This window comes from Talpa europaea (genome assembly GCF_964194135.1).
Source record: "Talpa europaea genome assembly, chromosome: 12".
In the NCBI taxonomy this organism is placed as follows: Eukaryota; Metazoa; Chordata; class Mammalia; order Eulipotyphla; family Talpidae; genus Talpa; species Talpa europaea.
Genome location: NC_140079.1, coordinates 37,594,324 through 37,614,297, shown reverse-complemented (window position 1 = coordinate 37,614,297; position 19,974 = coordinate 37,594,324). Strand labels below are relative to the sequence as shown.

Genomic DNA, 19,974 nt, shown 5'->3' with positions numbered 1-19,974 from the left:
ATCACAGCTTTTAAAGAATCTGTTTGCTCGTTACTAGGTAGTCCCTACTATGAAACAGTTACCCTGTGTCACTGTGCTAAGTTTCTATATGCATTACACCACTTAATACTCTCAATCACCTGGAAGGTTCATGTTAAAAATGCCTACTATGGTTTTCCTCCCACACCAGCAAAATAAACTCTTTAGCATTTGAGATAATGGCCTAGACCAACAATATAATGAGTCTGTTTTATGTAGATTACTAAAGTTTTTTGTAATAGACACAGTTATAAAGGTTATTTCCTCAGGGGTCAACAAGCACCATTAAAATCAGAGGCTCTCTCCTTCCCCAATCATTTAAACCTTCATTGAGATTCCTATGTTAGCTGTAGCTGTCTCAATGCTACCTGATTGGACGTGTATGTTTTACTGTGGGTGTTGGTGAGTGATAGATTAGTACAAAGACTAGAGAAATGTTGAAGAGAAATAATCATAAGGTGGATAGTCTCCCAATGAGGATGAGGCTTTAAGAACACTTTGACAATTAATTGGATAATCATGACGTAAATGCCCCCCATGTCACCACACATGAGCACACATGTAGTTCTCTATCTCACTCTCTGAAAGTGCACAGTGGGACAGGGAAATGATTTCTCAAGGTCTATCTTCCAGAAGTCAGGAATTGATTATAGCCACCGTATCTTAAAGACAGACTTTGGAGAATCTGCCCAGGAGATATCAGGGGTTTAATAAATGAAGAAAAATAACTAACTTAGTGGTTTAAATGGTGGACTGGACATGACACCATGTCATGCCTGGACATGATACTTTGAGTAATGCTCCTAGTGGCAGCCCAGAAGAGACAGTATGGCCACATTTGTTTGCATTCTTTTTGATAGCATAAATTTTCTTCTTCATGCAATATATCTGTGCTCCAATTGTATTATTTTGTTAGCATCAAATTGGGGAAGTTATTATCAGTCAGGTGAAAGAAGATGACAAATATTTATTTATAATTTTCTTTTATGCCACAGAGTTGACTATAAAATAGGTGATATAAACAGGAGACATAAACTAAAATGAAAACCCTTGGACATCAAAGTTGTGTGCTTTCCTGCTTCCATCATGCCCTATCACAGACCTAAAGTGTTAAGCATAGTCATCTGCTTAGAATTTGCTTTTGCTTCTCTCTTTTAAAGTTTAGAACACCAAGCAAGGCCATGGGGATAGGGGAGGGTGAGTTTAGAGGCAGAACTTGGTAAAGAGCTGCACCCACTTTTCAGCATGAATCATTTAAAAACAGAAACCCAGTAGGTGGGATGAGATATGATCTCTGACAAACCCTTATTCAGATATACTTATGATAATAATAAGCAAGAGAAGCATGAAATTCCATATGATCTACTTAAGATAGGAAGAATCTTCAGGTTCTAGGATGGATAAAAGGACTTAGCAGTAAGGAATTTACCTTTCAGCAGAACTTTCCTTCAAAGAACCCCATAGTCAAGACCACATTCATTTTACATAAAAAAATTGTGAGTATTCTGAAACATTTTTACACACTTCCCTTAGACACTTCCAGTGGGTAGTCCTGTACTTGGTGAGGCTATATCTGCTCTTTTAGGCTATTTGGCGTCTGTGAGTGAGTGCACTAAAAGATGGGGATGATCAGTGTCCTAGAGACTTAACAATGGATTTCTTGCATGGATGTGCTGCTTCTCGTTTGCATGGTTCTGTATCTTGAAGACAGCATTAGCCATCAGTGATTGACACTCTAGTGGCCAAGAATGCTAAAGTCTGCCTACTGCAAACCTTTGTGTTCTTTTCTGTCAGAAGTTTTTTCCTTCCTGCTGAATATATTTGGACTATCAAAAGGAGAAAAGCCATACCTGTAGTATTCATCTCCCACGAAGAAAAGAGTCTTCTGTGCATCCTTGAGATAGACCGCAGCATCTATTCGCTGCACATACCTGGGGAAGCCGAAGTCATAAATAGTCCGGGGAGGACCTTGCATTTGGAATCCTCTTGTTATCCAGTAGTGGGGGCCTGAAAACAGAAATCAAAGTTCACAAAAACTCGTAGTTATGGACTTTACTCATGAGGATCATAAATGGGCCTAGTTTATGAGATGTCTGCCATGGTGACAACTGAATAGGAGATAAGAGCGCCTCTAACTATTCAAATCAGTAAAAGACTTAAAGCTTGCCCTGGAGCCAAATGGCCCTAATGAAGTATTGAGAAAGCAATAATATTGATACAAATGTGTCTTAAATTTAGCATACTAATTTTTTCCAAGATACGTTCCATTTATAATATCATTTAAGCCTCATGTATCAATATGGGAAAGGAACAAGTGACATGCAAACATTGTGATGCTTACTTAAATTGGTACTTGTCTTTGATCTTTTTTAGCCTCAAGAAAATATAAGATAAATAACTGATAGTTACCACTTACTAGATAATTATCATTGGCTCACCACTTTCACATTTTCAAGAATGATAGTACTATGGTTATTTTACAAAGATACTGAGCAATAATACTGCTCTCACACACTGGGTTTAATGTTGGCTTTGTGTATTAGAAATTTACAGTAGATTTCTACTGTATCAGTAGAAATGCCATTGTGCCTAGAGCAGGGACCAGCTTTCTATTTCCTGGCTCTGTCACATGGCATGGTGACTCATTATGCTAAAGACTTGCTCAGAGTACAGAATGAAAGTCATTGTCATTCCTGTCTTTCTTACAAGATGGTGAATGATATTTCCTATCCAACCTGAGGAGAGGGAGTGACAGAAACACACTCCCTGATTACAGAAGAAATGCTGATATGCTGGATGTTCTCATCACAAGGGTACTGAACCCTCTTGTTTTGTCTTTGAGGGATCTGAGGGTACCTTTGAAAAAGTAAGCAGTGCCCCGCTCAGCCACTTCATAAGCTGCATCCACATTGGACATAAGCTGGGGGAAGGAGCTGGTGATGGTGCTGGGCCGGATCCCTGCTGGCAAGTGAACCTGCCGACGCCAGAAAATCCTATTGGGCATATCAAGAGAAATCAAATTCAGGAGTTGATCTTAAATTGAATATAGACTGAAAGTTACTACAGGGCCTCCCCAGTGGTGCAGTGGTTGAGCGCTGGGTTGCAAAGCTGCCCACAGCCTCTGCAGCACCAGTTTGATCCCCGGCCACAAGAGAGGGTCCCACATGGCTGCAGACCTCTCCTGCCGCCTGCTGCTCCCCTCAGCAGTCTACCTGTTCTGTTCCCCGCTCTGGCTCTGGTGAATTCTCTCATCCTCCTGTGCTTCTGACTGTACCCAGTGCTTGTATAAATAAATAAATAAATCTTTAAAAAAAAAAAAAGTTACTACAAACAGCTCTTCAGAGATAACTCCTAAATGCCTCTTGTCTTTGACGTTTTTTAAGAACACATTTTTTTTTTAATTTTAGTAAAATATTTCTTCTCCCTTTTGTTCTCTTAGTATTTTTGTAATCCTCCTTCCTAAATTTATTTGTGAATGGTCAAAAATGAAAGGAGATAGCAAGGAAGTAGCAAGGTTTGACATATTTAAGCTGTATGCCTCCTACTCTAAATATCACTTTATATAAATTTCCCTTTCCTATTCCAATCTCTAAAAAATTAAAATTTCAGGGGCCTCTCTAGTGGCTTAGGGGTTAAGTCTCGGTGCTATCAGCACAAGGGCCAGCCAGGGAGCATAACCAATATACAGTGCAGTAGACCTTTCCTATCTTGCCCGCTGCTCCCCTTAGCAGTGTATTTCAGTAGATCTGCCTATTCTGTTCCCCACTCTGTCTCTGTGAATCTTCTGACCCCCCTGCACCTCTGGCCTACACCCCTGTTCTTCTATGCATAAATAAATAAATCTTTAAAAAATTGAAATTTCATAAAGATAAATATGATGCAGGTAAACATTATGAATATTACATAAATAAACCAAAACTTTATGATTGGGAGATGCTGATTGTTTTGAGTAAAAATAATGGAAATACTAACAATGATTAATTATCATGTTACCTATTTGTTTCTCTTTTGAAAGTGTCTGTATCTTTGAAATTTATGGCCAATTCACAAAAAATCTGTACACACAAATTAACTTACTGTGCAGCAATTCATCTATCCACATAGAAAATGTTATTTAAAAAAAAAATTGTGACAGTGTACCTGAGGGCACTTGGTTGATGACTTTAGTGGTGGTCCATCTTTAATTTTGGAAATAAAATTCATTTTATAAAATATGAAGCTTACTTGGCTCATGGGAAGTTAGAATCAATACATAATTTTATTTTGTGGACAGAGAAACCAAACATCAGGACACTTAATTTTCTGTGTAATTAGTTTAGGAAGTCCTCAAATGTCATGTTGAATTTTCCTGTTTAGTTAATTTAACAAATATCACCTGGTGCTGTAATGAACATCAAGGACAAAATGCTGGGTAAGACCTGCTCTTACAAAACTTTCAGCCTAGTAGTAGAGATGGATAAGCAATTAGGTTATTATAATTCAGAGTGATCGGTGGTACAAAGAATTAATTTCAGGATGCTATGGAAACAAACAGGAGGGAAACCCCATGGTGTTTTGGGGTTTAGCAAAGGTGTCCTAGATGAGGCCATTTACGATGAGGATGAAATCTAAATGAGAGCTATATTGAGAGGAGAGGAAGATTTCTTTATGTTCACTGAGGGGCATCAAGACGCAGAAGAAGTACATTGTGTTTTAGAAGAAACACCAGCACCACAAGCCTCAGTGTCTCATTTCCTAAATGCTATCATTTAGGTAATAAATGGTAATAATACTTGGGCTATCTCATGAGATCTCTAGGAGGATCAAAGGAGATAATGTACATGAAAGTGCATTAGAACATATTTTGTAATTATAAAAATTATTATTTTCTTAGACCTTAACTATCCACTAATTTGATACCCACATAGATAATACACAGGGTGGCAGGAGTCCATTTAGGGTACATTGCTGTAGGGCATTGAAAAAAACATAGCTTTTTCAAAGTTTCTCAGTCTGTTTTTCTGCTGTTACTTTACAGCACAGGTAGCCTAGTAGATAACATTTAGCCTTGAGATATAGTCTGCATGTACAAAGAGCAGTAAATAATATGAAACCTTGATGAATAGTTTGCATACACAAAAACATAGTTCTGTAAACTAGGCCTAAACCTGGCTCTACGCTGCCTTTATCTATAAATCATATAAAAGCTAATAAGGTTCCTGGGGTGGGGGTGATCCACTGATGGGCTAGGGGCCACTGCTGCAGCTAGAGCCTGGGGGGTTGCCACTGCTGGATGCTGCCACTGTTGCTACTGCCACTGCTATTGCTGCCTTTGCTGCTGCTGCTGCCAGGAATGAGAGCCACAGGGAGAGGCTCCAGGGGGCCCAAGGAGTCTGCCAAGACCAGGTCCAGGATGGGGCTGCCACCTCCTGAGCCACTGGGCTGGGCTGCTCCCTCTAGACCAGCCAGAGAGATATTACCATTGTTACTTGTGTATCACTTGTTGACATAATAAAATCTTGTTCCTGGCCCACATCTGGGCTTCATGACCTGTGTTTTCATCTACTGCCATCAAGAACTGAGCAAGCTTGTTGTCTGTCGAAGCCCTACAATTGCCTTCCCTCGGGTCCCACACATCACAGTCTTACTTATATTATGTAGCTATTATATTAGGAATACTTATATTAATGGATGAAAACCAGAGGCCCAGAAAGGATGCAGGCCCAAAGACAGAGGCAGATTAGACTCCCGCTATCTTGATTTTCTTCACATACCCTGCTGTAGGCGGCGCCACTCATGCTGTCTCTTGACAAGGTCCAGGCATTGGGGGAGACTCCGAGAAGAAGGGGGTTCTGCACTTCCCAGAAGATCTGAATAAGGGAGTTTCCACAGAAACGCCTACTAATATTCTCCTGTTTGTTCTTGGTCAATGCAAAAGTAAGTTAGTTATAAATTGGCTTGTGAAAACCTAATTCAGACCAAGGTGTTAATTGGCCTGTTGTTCTTACACTTGAACTGCTACAAAAGAAAGTAAAATTGCTAAGGTATAGTTAGGAAAGAATTGTTTTGACCCTAAGAACTATGGAGAACAAGCTGCCCTGAACCAACTGTGCTTGGAAACCATAGCCTAACCCAAGGGGTATGTGTTTTTGGCAGCAGTACATTTCCTGGTGTATGCAAAAGGTCAATAGTTTGCAGGCTGTGTGGACGTTAGATATTTCCAGTTAAGAGTTAGATTTCTATAGAATTAAAATATATTTGATGAGTTACTTTAGGCCCCTTTGAAGTATTTGATAAATTAGCTAGATTATTTGTGTGCTAGGGAGATCGGCTGATTTTAGTAACAGAATATAGGATAGGACTTTCATGCTCACTCTGAAATTAGCTAAGTTTAATAGGATGATTAATTGTTACTGAATATTGTGCTGTCTTAGATAACTGATCATGCTGGGAAATGAGTTGTACCAAGAAAACTAATTGTCCCTGATGTTTTTCTTAAGGTGATCAAAGAAGTGCCCTTTTGGTATGAGACCAAGAGGGTCTCTTTATGTTCATGAGAAAATATGTAATGATTGTCTTTGTTTTGCTTCAATGCTTATGATGATGTAATCTCACCGCTTGCCTTAATGTATAAATAAAGACCCACTGAGACCCTCAGCAGGAGTTACTTGCACCTCATCAAGTGTCAGTGTCTCCTCACTACCTCATCTACCTCATCTCTCCCCTCCCTTCATCCCTCAGTTTCACCGATGCGATGCCCTCTCATCCTTTCAGGGACTCCTGACACAACATTTTGCCACTCAGACCTGGCCTTTTCTGAAGGCAAGAAGAACTAATTCATTTTGTCCCCACCACCAAACAGTGAGCACACGTCTGAGTGTCCAGAAGAATCAGGTAATGAAATAGATAAACATATCATGTCAATAATCTGTAGTCTGATTTTTGATCAAGAGGGCAGATACAATGGATTAATTGGGAACTTGATGAGAAATCTAAAATGCGAGTGTTTTCCAACTGACTCAATACAATACACAGTTCTGAGTACCGACTCTGTCCAAGTCCCTGATCTGTATGTCTACTAAGGCACAAAGTGTGCAGTTCAGGGAGTTTTGAGTGGTGGGTGAAGCGAGAAAAGTGGGCAGAGGAGGAGCAGACACCCTTCCTGTAATTTGACTCTACCTGCATTTTCTCTGATGAGCTACAGCTACTTCCAGCTGTTTCTTCCTCAGGCAGGATGAAGCTGGGATTTATTTTCTTTCATTTCTCATTTAACAATCAACAAGTAAGTCTAGGTAAAATTAACACTAGCTTTTACTTCAAGTGCCAGGACACTGATGTCCTGAATGACTCAATGTAAGTGATTAAGAGTGCAGACAGTCAAAAATGAACTTTTGGGTTGCTTCCATAGCTTAGCAATTGTAAATAGTGCTGCTATAAACATAGGGGTGCAGGTGCCCTTTGGAATTACTGTTTCTGTGTCATTTGGGTAAATACCTAGGAGTGGAGTTCCTGGATCATATGGAAGCTCTATGTTTAGTAATTCAAGAAATCTTCACACAGCTCTCCATATTGATTGTGTAACAGGGTGGTCCGCTGCCCCTCTCCCTGTCCTATAACAATTGGACCAGTTTGCACTCCCACCAGCAGTGCAGAATTCCTTTTTCTACACAACTCGCCAACATTTGTTGTTGCTAGTTTTTTTAATATGTGCCATTCTCCCAAATGCCCAAAAATAGATGACTGGATCAAGAAGATGTGGTACACATACACAATGGAATATTACTCAGCAATCAAAAAAGATAAACACATGCAGTTGCACGCAACATGGATGGAGCTAGAAGGGATCATGCTCAGCGAAATAAGTCAGAAACAAAAAGAAAAATACTGGATGGTCTCACTCATAGCAGGAATTTAGAAAACCTAAATAAAAGACCAGGAAAAAGACTAATCAATACAAAGTAAAAATCAAAATCAACAAGCAACTATAACCCAGGGACACACTACGGGGGGGGGGGGGGAGGGAGGGGCAGGGAAAGGAAGGACTTGAGTCAAAATAAGGGGGGAGGTGCAATTGTATGGGGAATATAACCAAAATGAAAACGCATACATTCTGCAAAGATGAAAAAAGATGTAAGAATTATATAAAATAAAATATTTAAATAAAAAAATGAACTTTTGGAGCATTTTTATGGATAGAGCATCTTAAATTCCTTACGAATTTATTTATGAAATGAATCTCTATTTAGGACCTTGTGGGGACTATGAGGAGTAACTTGAGGTAGTCATTCTGAATCGAGTGATCTTGTGTTGGGGGACAGTAGACAATGGCTGGCAGTCAGAACTTGGATTTCAGTAGGCCAAGGACACTGCTAATCATCTTACAAAGCACAGAATTGCCCCCACAACACAGACTCATCTGGCTTGAAATGTCAGTAGTGACAAACTTTAGAAACCATGTTTTAAACACCATAGTGACATAACGTATATGCTGTATACATAAAGTAGGAATCAACACCACCCATCACTTGTGTAAAGTGTCACTGACTCCAAAAGAATCCATATTATGAAAACTACTAGTACACTAATGAAAAAAATTAGGTTTGGCATGCTCAGAGAATTTACAACTTTAGTTAGAGATCATAATAATACATGGATTAAAATTGATGAAGTATAGTGAATAACCTCCTAATACATGCATACATGAATTTAAAATGCATGCCAAAACAAACAAACACAAATACATTATGAATCCGTTGGGAAAGAGCAGCTGCAGGATGTACCAGAACCAGTAATAAAAAGAGTTTGCCAATGGTCCGTAAGCTGATCTTTGATAAGAAGAGCAAACAATGGAATTTATTGATATTACCAATCTGCTGATAAGATATTTAGCTTGTGTACCCAAGATTAACACAGAGCCAGTGCTCAATAAATAAATATTTGTTGGCTAAATGAATGGGTGCCAGAGGGTTGAGTGGAATTTATCTGGTCATTGATTTTCATAGTCTCTGAAATCTTCATTCCCTTTTGCTAAAGAATAACAACTAATTCATCAAGTTTAAAGAGTCAATGTAATCTTCACCTGTTCTTTCTGACAGTTCTGTAAACTCCTTGGGGTGAATCATGTATTGTTCATCTTTAATCCATGGGTTTAGTCTAGTGCCTGACACATCTAGGAACCTGAACCAAGTTTGTGGAAACTTTGTTCTTTTTTCTTGTTGTTATATCCAAACAGTTTCACCTCCTACCTAAGCTGAGCTCACAGTCTTTCATTTTCAAGAGATGCCTTCACCTCAGTTGCTAGGCCCAATGGAAGCCCTCATTTCCCATCATCTTCAACCCCTTTCCCTCTCTGACTCTTGTCATTGCCCTGCTCCCTGCTTTCAGAAGGAAGAGGTATCTTTCTAGTTTTTTGAAGCTCTCAACTGAATTGCTGCTCCTCCTGAAGACTCATTTTATCACTGTATGTGTGACCTTCATGTGTGTCACTCAATTTCTCTGACACTTCATTTCCTCCTGCTAAATAAGAACGAGAAGGATAATATCTGTGTAAGTACTTCAAAGGATTAATTGAGATGAAGCATATGAAAGCATTTTATAAACTCTAGAAAATTCTGATAATTATCTATAGATACTAAAAAAAAAAGTCTAGTTTTTACTCTACAAATTTAACAATGTAAACTTAAACTTGGAGATTATAAATCAAGCTAAGTTTCCTTCTAAATTTGTATCACTGATATAAATTTTTTCTGTCATTGTAAACTTTGAATTACAAATGATGACATCAATGGCTGAGAAGCCATTCATTCAGGAAGTTGTATATGTGTGTGTGTGTGTGTGTGGGGGGGGGGGTGATCAGTTACACAGACACTTATATCCAAAAACTTTAGAGGCTAAGAAATCAAACATTCATCATCTATTTTGCTGTTCACAAGCAAAATTTGGTCTATACAATTAAAACTTCACCTGTAGATAGTTCTGTGGATTAAACACAATTAAGGCCATGCAAAGGTTCCTTAGATCAAGTGTTTATATCCATCTAAGAAGCCTGTGGGGAATCACACTGATAAATCAGAACCTGTGAGGATGTAAATGGTCTCATCTATAGCCAGGAGAAGGGGGTCCAGGAGAAATGAAAATGAATTCTGCCTCTTTGTCTGAATTCTTAATACATAACAGTGAGCCAATCTAAATACAAGGATATTTGTTGCCTATCAATGAGGCAACCTGATAGCCAGAAAAGGCACCTCCATGGAGACTGTGAAGAAGCACAATGGTCCATGTGAAGGAACAATGCTGTCAGATGCTATGTTGCCCACAACAAGCATGTGTTCAGGGGCATAGACGAGAGATGTCAGCCATGGTGTTGCACGTGGTTTATACTTGGTAAGTATCAATGATTCTGACAGGGACAAGGACATGGCAAGGTCAAAGATATCATGCCCTTTCATTCAACTGTACCTGTTTTCTTAAAAAAGGGTAAGCCCCCCACCCCCACCCCAAAGCCCTCTACTTATCAAACTCTTAGCACTGAGCAATTACCAATGACTATTTGATGATTACACATCTTTTGTGAAAGTCTTGGCAGTAAATACTGAGAGTGGTAACAGACTATAAAGGGAGGCATAAATGAAAGAGACATCTAGAAATGAGTGGTGGAAAGGGACTAGAGAAAGAAAATCCAATGACTACCCTTATATCTACTGAGTCATCCTAATTTCAGTCTGATGAGCAATGGTGATAAGCAGAGCTGGGAGGACTGGGAGTCAGATGTGATCGCCTTGCATGCCCTGCAGCACAGCATTTGCCACCCACTCGCTGAGGGACATTGAACCTCTCTTCTTCCTCACTGGCTTCAGTGTGTGCAATACTTCTATGTAAGTGCTTTGCTGTTAAATCCTCTCAATACTCCTATCAGGTATGAATCATTACTCTCTTTTATGTAGACAAAGAATAGATAAACAGCTTTTTTGGGAGCAACAAGTTAGTGAGGAGTGGAGCTGGAACCCAAACCCACACTGGTGCATGATAGAGGCCATCTCCTAACTGCCTGCTCCGGCCTCCTATGGTGCCAGTCAGAGCTAGAATCCCAGAACTCCAGCCTCTCCCCCCCCTGCTGGCTGTCACCAGAAGTCCCAGAGCATTTACTAAACCTGAACAAAAACCAAAGAATTTTTTCAAGCCACAACATACTGGCAACCTGAGGGTCATTATGAAAGAGCTCTCTGTTCTCTACCATCCTAAAGCTTGGAATTCCCATCACCAACAAAAATCTGTTGATGAGACATTTTCAAGCTGTGGATGTAATAACCACACGGTTTATTCCCAAAGCAAGATGGAATGCAGTACCTTTTAAAGTCACCATGAAATTGTTACATATGTTTGTAGAACACAAAGTATGGGGCACTTTCAGATGTTCTGTCTGAAGAAAAAGAAACTTTAAGTGCAAAGTCATAGATGTATATATGACTTTCTTCTCTATATAATATACATATCTACATATATATATTAGACCACATATATTTATTTTTTTTTTAATAGAGGCATGTTTTATTTATTTATTTATTTTATTTGTTTGTTTTGTTTATACATGCACTGGGTACAGTCAGAAGCGCGGGAGGGTGAGAGAATTCACCAGAGCCAGAGCTGGGAGCAGAGCAGGCAGAAGGACCGAAGTACACTGCTGAGGGGAGCAGCGGGCGGCAGGAGAGGTCTGCGCACCATGTGGGATCCTCCTCCGGTGGCCGGGGAGCAGCCGGGGATCGAACCGGCGCTGCAGAGGCCGCGGGCGGCTTCGCAACCCAGCGCTCAACCGCTGCGCCACCGGGGAGGCCCATATATTTATTCTTTAGAATAGATGACAAAATATTACAGTGATCCCAGATTTCCACAGGCACTTAGGGGAGAGAAGAGAGAAAGGACAAGAATTGCAGCCAGACCAAAACTACCTATGAAACTCTCAGATCATTCTAGGCTTATATAATATAATCTTGAGAATAAAATCAAGAATGTCACAATCAGCTATCGACCTTAGAATAATAACATTAAATGAATAAAGAGGATAAGCATAAGGTTGATCACATCCAAATCTCTCATTTTAGAGATAAGGTCTCTCAGCCACTGACTGTCCACTGAAACATGGTCTTCTGTTTCTGAGTACAAAGTCTGTCCTATCAGTTATGTAGAAAACCTTCTGGCTACATGGTGAAACTGCTGAGAGAAGCACTGCAGTTTGACTGGAGTGATCTCTGCCTTTGGTGTGCTTTTGGGTTAGTAGGAAAAGCACTTGGGGAAGCTCCTGTGGTCCCAGCACGTGGCCTGCAGGATAGGTAGTGGGCCACAAGGAGGGGAGTGTACTTAGACTGTCAAGATTTCGCAAACATTTGATAGGCTTGTCCACCGTCTGTTCTATTCTCAAAATAGGTTTCTGTATTTTAAAATATCTGTCCATCACTGTCACATTTTGAAAGATGCTATGCATCTTCAATTGGAATGCAAAGGAACACATTTGTTAAAGTTCCTATGCAAGTAGGGATTAAAGAGACGGTGTTTGCCAGAGGCATTGGAAGGATTCAATACATCAGGATTTGGACACTAATTGGGTGAGGAGAATGGTGATAAGGAAGAGTCAAAGGTAGCAGCTCATTCACAAAGATACAAAAGTCAAGATTTGTTGGCTACATGAAGGAAAACTCAATGTTAGGTGTGTCAAATAGAAGATGGTGACAAGGTGAAAAATGGTACCAGGGGTTCATAAATAAATGGCTAATGCTGGCAACATCTCTCCTGCCCACCTGTACCTACGAAGGTGTTTCTCTTCATCAACCTTCTCCCTTTGCCGGGCAGCAGAGGCAGCTCTCCTCCCACGACTGCCTGCCCGTGACTATGCAGGCCTCTCCTTTAACAAACCTGTCCCCTTCAGGGGCAGCTCTTTCTCCCAGTTTGTGTCTGTGCAAGCATTCCTTACTTCCCTTCTCTTTTTATAATAAAACCTGCTCTTGTGACTATAAAAAAATGGCTAATGCTCAAGGGGGAGTTCTCATTATATAATAATAATGTTAATGGTAATAATTATGACAGCTGACAATTCATGGTCATTTACAATGTTTAAAGACTTTTCTCACTTAATCCACACTATTAATTTCCCAGCTGCTATGTTAGCCTACGTCTACTGGACATCAGAGACAGAACCCCTGTAGTGGAACCTCCAAACAAATCAGGGAGAAGAGGCTTATCTTTTTAGAAAAGTGAACAGCAATGAAAAATGCTGCCGAGGTCATCAGACTGAACACTGAAGAAAAAGAACCAGCTGGACAGGATTTATTAAGGAAGGTGATTTCAGTGGGATTTATGAGGGAGGTGGCAGATCATTATGTGAGAAAGAGCAAGTGATGGGAAGCAAATGGAGGCAAGTGATCTAGATCTTTCATTTGCGAATCTTCTTCATGACAAAGGGAGATGAGTTAAGAGGAAGGCTAGAAGAGGTAGCAAATGAGGACTTTTCAAGATAAGAAATACCTGGGCATGTTGAACATGAAGAGGAGCCAGTGGAGGAAAATAAATGTTATGTGCTGTGGGAAAGGGGGAGAAACTCAGTCATGTGATAGTATGTTTGGAATCTAGCACATCCCAGGCTTCCTCCCGTGGGCTTGAGGAAATTGAATGAAAGGCTGGGAAAACTGGGTCGCTACATGCAAAAGAATGAAGCTTGACCACCACCTCACACCATACACAAAAATCAACTCAAAATGGATTAAAGAACTAGACATAAGACCTGAAACCATAAAATATATAGAAGGAAATATAGGCGAAACACTACGTGATTTGCACATCAAAGACATCTTTACAGACACATCACCCAAAGCAGTGATAGTGAAGGCAAAGATAAACAGCTGGGACTATATCAAATTAAAGAGCTTTTGCACAGCAAAAGAGACAATAACAAAAACAAAGAGAAACCCCACCAACTGGGAGAACATTTTTGCACCCAACACTAATGATAAAGGACTGATCACAAAAATCTGCAAAGAGCTGATGAGACTCAACAACAACAAAGAAAATAATCCAGTCAAAAAATGGGCAGAAGAGCTTAAAAGAAACTTCTCTGAAGAGGAAATGCAAATGGCCAACAGGCATATGAAAAAATGTTCAACATCACTTGTCATCAGGGAAATGCAAATCAAAACTACCATGAGATACCATCTTACACCAGTGAGAATGGCACATATTAAAAAAACTAGCAACAACAAATGTTGGCGAGGGTGTGGAGAAAAAGGAACTCTTCTGCACTGTTGGTGGGAGTGCAAACTGGTCCAACCACTGTGGAAAGCTGTGTGGAGATTTCTGGACCTACTAAACATAGAGCTTCCATATGACCCAGCAATTCCACTCCTAGGTATTTACCCAAAGGACACAGAAACATCAATTCCAAAGAACACCTGCACCCCTATGTTTATAGCAGCACTGTTTACAATAGCTAAGCTTTGGAAACAACCCAAATGCCCAAAAATAGATGACTGGATCAAGAAGATGTGGTACATATATACCATGGAATATTACTCAGCATTCAAAAAAGATAAACACATGCAATTTGCTGCAACATGGATGGCGCTGGAAGGGATCATGCTCAGCGAAATAAGCCAAAAAGAAAAAGAAAAATACCGGATGGTCTCACTCATAGCAGGAATCTAGAAAACTTAAATAAGGGACCAGGAAAATGAATAACTATAAGAAAGTGAAAATCAAAATCAACAAAAAACTATGAACCAGAGACACTTTTAGGGGGGCGGGGGCGGGAGGGGAGGGATTGGGGTCAGAATGGGGGGCTGCAATTGTATGGGGAATATAACAATAAAATTTATTAAAAAAATAAATAAATAAACATATACCTAAAAAAAAAAAAAAAAAAAAAAAAAGAAAGGAAGTCACAGCTTTGACACCACTCTCCTTTGCTCCTATCAGAACTACGAATATTTATCAAAAGAATAAATGGTGCTACAGAATAACAACACGCTACAACATATCCAGCCTCTCTTTATCACTGAACAAGTGCTACTTGCACTTGTCTGGGCAATGCAGAATTTGACAACTGATGGAACTGTTGATTCTTAGCACTTTCCAGGCTCTTCTTGCTCTGTGTCTGCCTACCACACCTAGGTCATTGTCTAGCAATTCCATTCAGTTGATTTTTTAATTAATAATCTATAAAAATAAATCAATAATCAATGTCTTAATAAAATTAATTAAAAATAATAAAAAATGTTACAGTTGTTTCTAAGCCTTAATCCACTGTATATATATTTTTGATCCCCTCTTCTGATTATAGTAACTGACACTCATTGAACACTCGCTGTGTCTGTCCCAGGCTCACCTGATCAAGAAGAATTTAAATCAACTCAACCTGCAAGGTAGACCTCTCCTGTCTCGCCCGCTACTCCCTTCAGCAGTGTTTCAGTCAGTCTGCCTATTCTGTTCCCTGCTCTGTCTCTGGTGAATCCTCTCACCCTCCCACACATCCAGTCTGTACCCCATATCGTGTATAAATAAATAAATCTTTAGAATAAAATAAAATAAAATAAATAAACTAACTCAACCTGGTGCTAAAGCCTCAGTTTCTGGGCTCTGCTCTAATTTGCCTTTGAAGAGTGGATGCCCTACTATTATTGAAGACTTCATGCCAGCCGTTCATAACTTGTTAAAATTAGAAATGATCTAGATGTTTACCAGTATGGGATTGGTTAAAAAAAGTAACAGTGCAGCTCTTCAAAGGAATAATAGACACAAATGTAAAATATAGCCACTTAATGAAGTCATCACTAGTAAAAGTTATTCTCTTTGAGCTATTTTCCTTACCTATAAATTGGAGGTTCTACTCTCTACCTCATGGTGCTAACTGTGTGAAGAAATGCAATACACACATGGGAAGCAGCTCAGCACTGAGCATAGTGGGCCCCGCACAGTGGTCTTGGCAGCTCCACATCTGCCCCCAGAACCCCACCTCCCTCATGATAGCCTCTCAGGACAGCATTTCTGTACAATCTTCATAAGGACTACTAGACAACACTTGTCTGAATGTGGCACTATGACCTGATGAGAGTTGTGGCCTGTCTTACCTGTCCCGGAAGAACAAGAGCTCCTTCCCCAGCATTGTCACTGCATCAAAGGATGAGCTGGAGTCACAGAGGTCGGGGGTGGATGGATTATGAGGCGGGGCATTGGGCACTGTGGGTTTTCCTGGGTATGTTTTCCGAGGTCCTAGGATTCAAAGTGATGGGGTCAAAATGGTACCAGGAATTGAGAGTCACACACCTCTGCTCTAGAGACCCACTGCCACCACATAAGATGAAGTGATAAAGAGCATTGCTATCGACTGCAGGCAGAACTGGGTTTGCCTTCACTGGTGGAGATGAGCTGTGTGACACAGCACATTATTTCACCTCTTCAAGCCTCAGTTGCCTTGTTACCACAATGCGAGATACAATAATGGTACCTATCTCAAAAAGTTGTTGTGAGAATTACTTCATATCTGAAAAGCACTTCATACAGAGCTTGGTGCAATAGTAAATGTTTAAAAAATGGTAACTATTATTTTATTATTACATATGACTATTCTGATACTTACACATGTTTCACATGAGAAATGAAATTTAAAAGTCATGGGCCTACGTGTAACATGGGGACAATATTATAGGGCACATTTGAAAGTGGCTGAAGGAGTAAATCTTCAAAGTTCTTATAACAAGAAAAATTGTAATCTGTATGGTGGTGGGTGATAGCTAGACCCATCATGGTGATCATTTCACAATATAAACAAATAATGAAATATGTTGAACACCTGAATGCTATGTCAATTATTCCACAATAAAAAAGTTGTAAAAATTTATACCTCAATAAAAAAAATTAATGTTGCTACTTATTGTTTGTAATTAAATTATTTGCTCTCAAAAGAATCATAACTTTTTGTGTATTTTTATATACTTCTGGGCATCCTGTATGATACATAAGCCATTTATTAGAAACCCAGGAAAAACTCAGTTATTTCTTGTGGCTGAGGTACACGAAAGGTGTTTGCTACCTCAAGGCAACTTCTGGAGGATCCTCTCATAAAAGAAACACAGCTTCTTGGGAGAGCTGGCACTCAGTTTTTACGTCCATTCTGACCCTGGGGTCTCCCCGCCAGTTACAGAGAAGGAACCAGGCTGTCTGGTCAGGCTGAGTCAACCCCAGCAGGGGTGTTGGAGCCAGGGCCGAAGAGAGTGAGATGAGGGATGGGGTGGGGTCAGCAGAGGGGGGAAGATCAGAGGTGGGTGAGGTTTCCAGACAAGATCAGAAACTGAATGTTGGTCAGATTAGAAATGTACTCCAGTATTTGAACATTACTATATGCCAGCACTCCACCGTAGGGTGGCAAGATGGTCAGGGGTGGTGCTGTGTATGCTCTCTGGTTATATAAAACCATGTTTTTACATTTTGTTCACTTCTGTAAAAATGGTCATGTCAAAGTACATACTTCCATGCCTGGCCCAGTGCCCCTGGCTCTCAGTGTGGTGACCCCACACACAGGATCTGTACAGGTCAGAGAGGTCTTTGGGTTCAATCTTTCTTGGGGGGTCCTTGCATGGGAGAGCCAGAGAAGTTTGTAAAGTGGAGACATTTCCAGTATTTTTCTGTTATCACAGTAGGAGCAGAACTTGCACCTACCCTCTCTCTGAAGTGGATGGAGATGGCTGAACATTTCTTTGAATACAATTTGTCTTTGATGCCTCAGGAGAAATTTGACTGCATCGGGCTGGAAATTTGACTCCAATGTGCAGGAAGGCATGGGATCTGAGCTCTCCTGGCCCTTTTCAGGGGTGAGAAGATGGGGAGAGACTCACACAAGTAAAAGCTAAATAACCAGGCTCCCAGGCTTAAGGGAAAATAAGTGTCCTGGAATTCTCCGCCTTTCATCCATTAAAAAGCAGGTGTAAGGGCTCAAGGATGTTTAAAGAGTCCTCCTCATAAATTAATGGAGGATGACTGCAGTCATATAGAGTCTCTAGTAATCCTCGATACCTTGAAAGAATGCTAACATTGGTGATAATTTTGAACATCTTGGGATATTTACTGTCTTTGAGGCTAAGTTTTCTCAGTTATCACATCATAAAATACACTTCCCACCCTTTAGGTTGGCCATGAGCATGTATGAGAAGATTCACATGAACACGTTTTGTAAACTGCAGACTGACTATAGGATTGAGTGGTGGTATAATATTATCACCACTGCTCCAAATGGGTAAGCACCATATACTTGAACTGTAAAATATGTTCATCCTGGGCCTCCCCGGTGGCGCAGCGGTTGAGCGCTGGGTTGCGAAGCTGCCCGCAGCCTCTGCAGCACCGGCTCAATCCCTGGCCACTGGGTGAGGGTCCCACATGGCGCGCAGACCTCTCCTGCTGCCCGCTGCTCCTCTCAGCAGTGTACTTCGTCAGTCTGCCTGTTCCACTCTCCCCTCTGGCTCTGGTGAATTCTCTCACCCTCCTGCGCTTCTGACTGTACCCAGTGCTTGCATAAATAAATAAATAAATCTTTAAAAAAAAAGGCTCATCTTCTCCCAATATCTAACTCATGACTTGTACCCTAAATAACAGACAAAAGACTATTTTCTATTGTATTAGGGACCAAAATGCTCTGGAGGAAAGATGCAAAATTTAGTAGTTGCACATCTTTGAAAAGGAAACAATACACATATCTGGTAAATAAGCTCTTCACCAGAAGACGTAGTTGGGGCTGTGGTCTTTACCATAGTTTCTACTGATGCCAGTAATACCTGGCAAAGTAAACTTTAAATATATGAAGTGAATATCTGTCACTGTCGGGGTTAGTGGTCAAAGAAGTGACTGTACCATACAATGTCTGGATCCCTTTCACATCGTCTTTGGGGAGGTGGAATCCAAAGGGATGCTGATATTTATAAGTTGGATACATCAATGCAGATGGGTCTGTGGAATGGGCCAGGCCCAGCGCATGACCAAATTCATGAGCTGCAACAGTGAATAAATTGAAACCTAAACAATATAAGAGAAAAAGACAGCATCAACCCTGGGTTTTATTTTCAGTATCTTCTGTCTTTACAGGAGAATTTATGCTCAAATCATATTTAACTCATTTTCTTCTCATGACTGGATTATTCAAAGATCGAGAAGTTATTCTGGCACTGAACTTTGCTGACTTTAGTCTAGTTCTTTCCCCTGTAGCTAGAAAGGGCTTGGGAAGTGGGGAAAGATGGAAGTGTCAGTCAACCCATTTTGTTCATAGTCAGTAATGGTAGGTAGATGGGCAAAAAGGACTTATGTCTGACAGTGGCAAAAATACAGAGATTTATGCCATGGATTCTCTGCTAGTTCCTTCCCTGTTATAGCTTACTTCTTTTGTCTACACACATTTCACACTGAGGGTTTTCAGGTGGACTGCATGGTTACAGGAACATTTATATCCATCTCTGATACTTCTCAGGAGAGAACTGAATCCCTCAGGTCATTTCTAAATGTAGCCCATTTCCAAACATAGGTAAGAAATGATAATACTATGTCATTGCAGAGCTACACATCAAGGAAAGAATTGCTGCTTCTTGAGATTATAGGCAATGAACCAGAGACAGACAAGTCTACAGCACAATTGAGGGTGGACCTTTTCCCTTTTGGATTTTTGGCTTACTTGTTTTTCCTAGCCAGCCTCCCTAGTTAAAGGGTGGCTTGGGACGTTGAACCTCAAGGTTCCATGATGGAGGCCCAGAAGAAGGTACAATATGTTCCAGGTTATGGTGAATTGTGCATATATACCATTCATCCCCATAGTCCACTTCTCAGCATTGTCGAAGTGTGTATCTCCTCCCAGGCCTTCTCCAGGTGCAAATGCATGGGCTAGAGTCCCTCGAGGCCCATCAAATGGATAGGAATCCCCATGATCTAAGTAAGGGAGGAGAAATGCCAACAGGAGTT

At 40.4% G+C, this 19,974-nt stretch overlaps 1 protein-coding gene across 1 annotated transcript in view; it reads right to left on the bottom strand.

Annotated features, from left to right (window-relative positions):
• Positions 1–19,974, bottom strand: part of MMP20 (matrix metallopeptidase 20) — a gene marked incomplete at both ends in the record, with an annotated part of 47,103 nt that overhangs the window by 11,589 nt on the left and 15,540 nt on the right. The window contains 5 exons of the mRNA XM_084250322.1: positions 1,869–2,025; positions 2,875–3,011; positions 16,107–16,248; positions 18,880–19,041; positions 19,816–19,941. Of these exons, the coding sequence (XP_084106448.1) occupies positions 1,869–2,025; positions 2,875–3,011; positions 16,107–16,248; positions 18,880–19,041; positions 19,816–19,941 (724 nt within the window). The remainder of the gene's footprint in view (positions 1–1,868; positions 2,026–2,874; positions 3,012–16,106; positions 16,249–18,879; positions 19,042–19,815; positions 19,942–19,974) is intronic.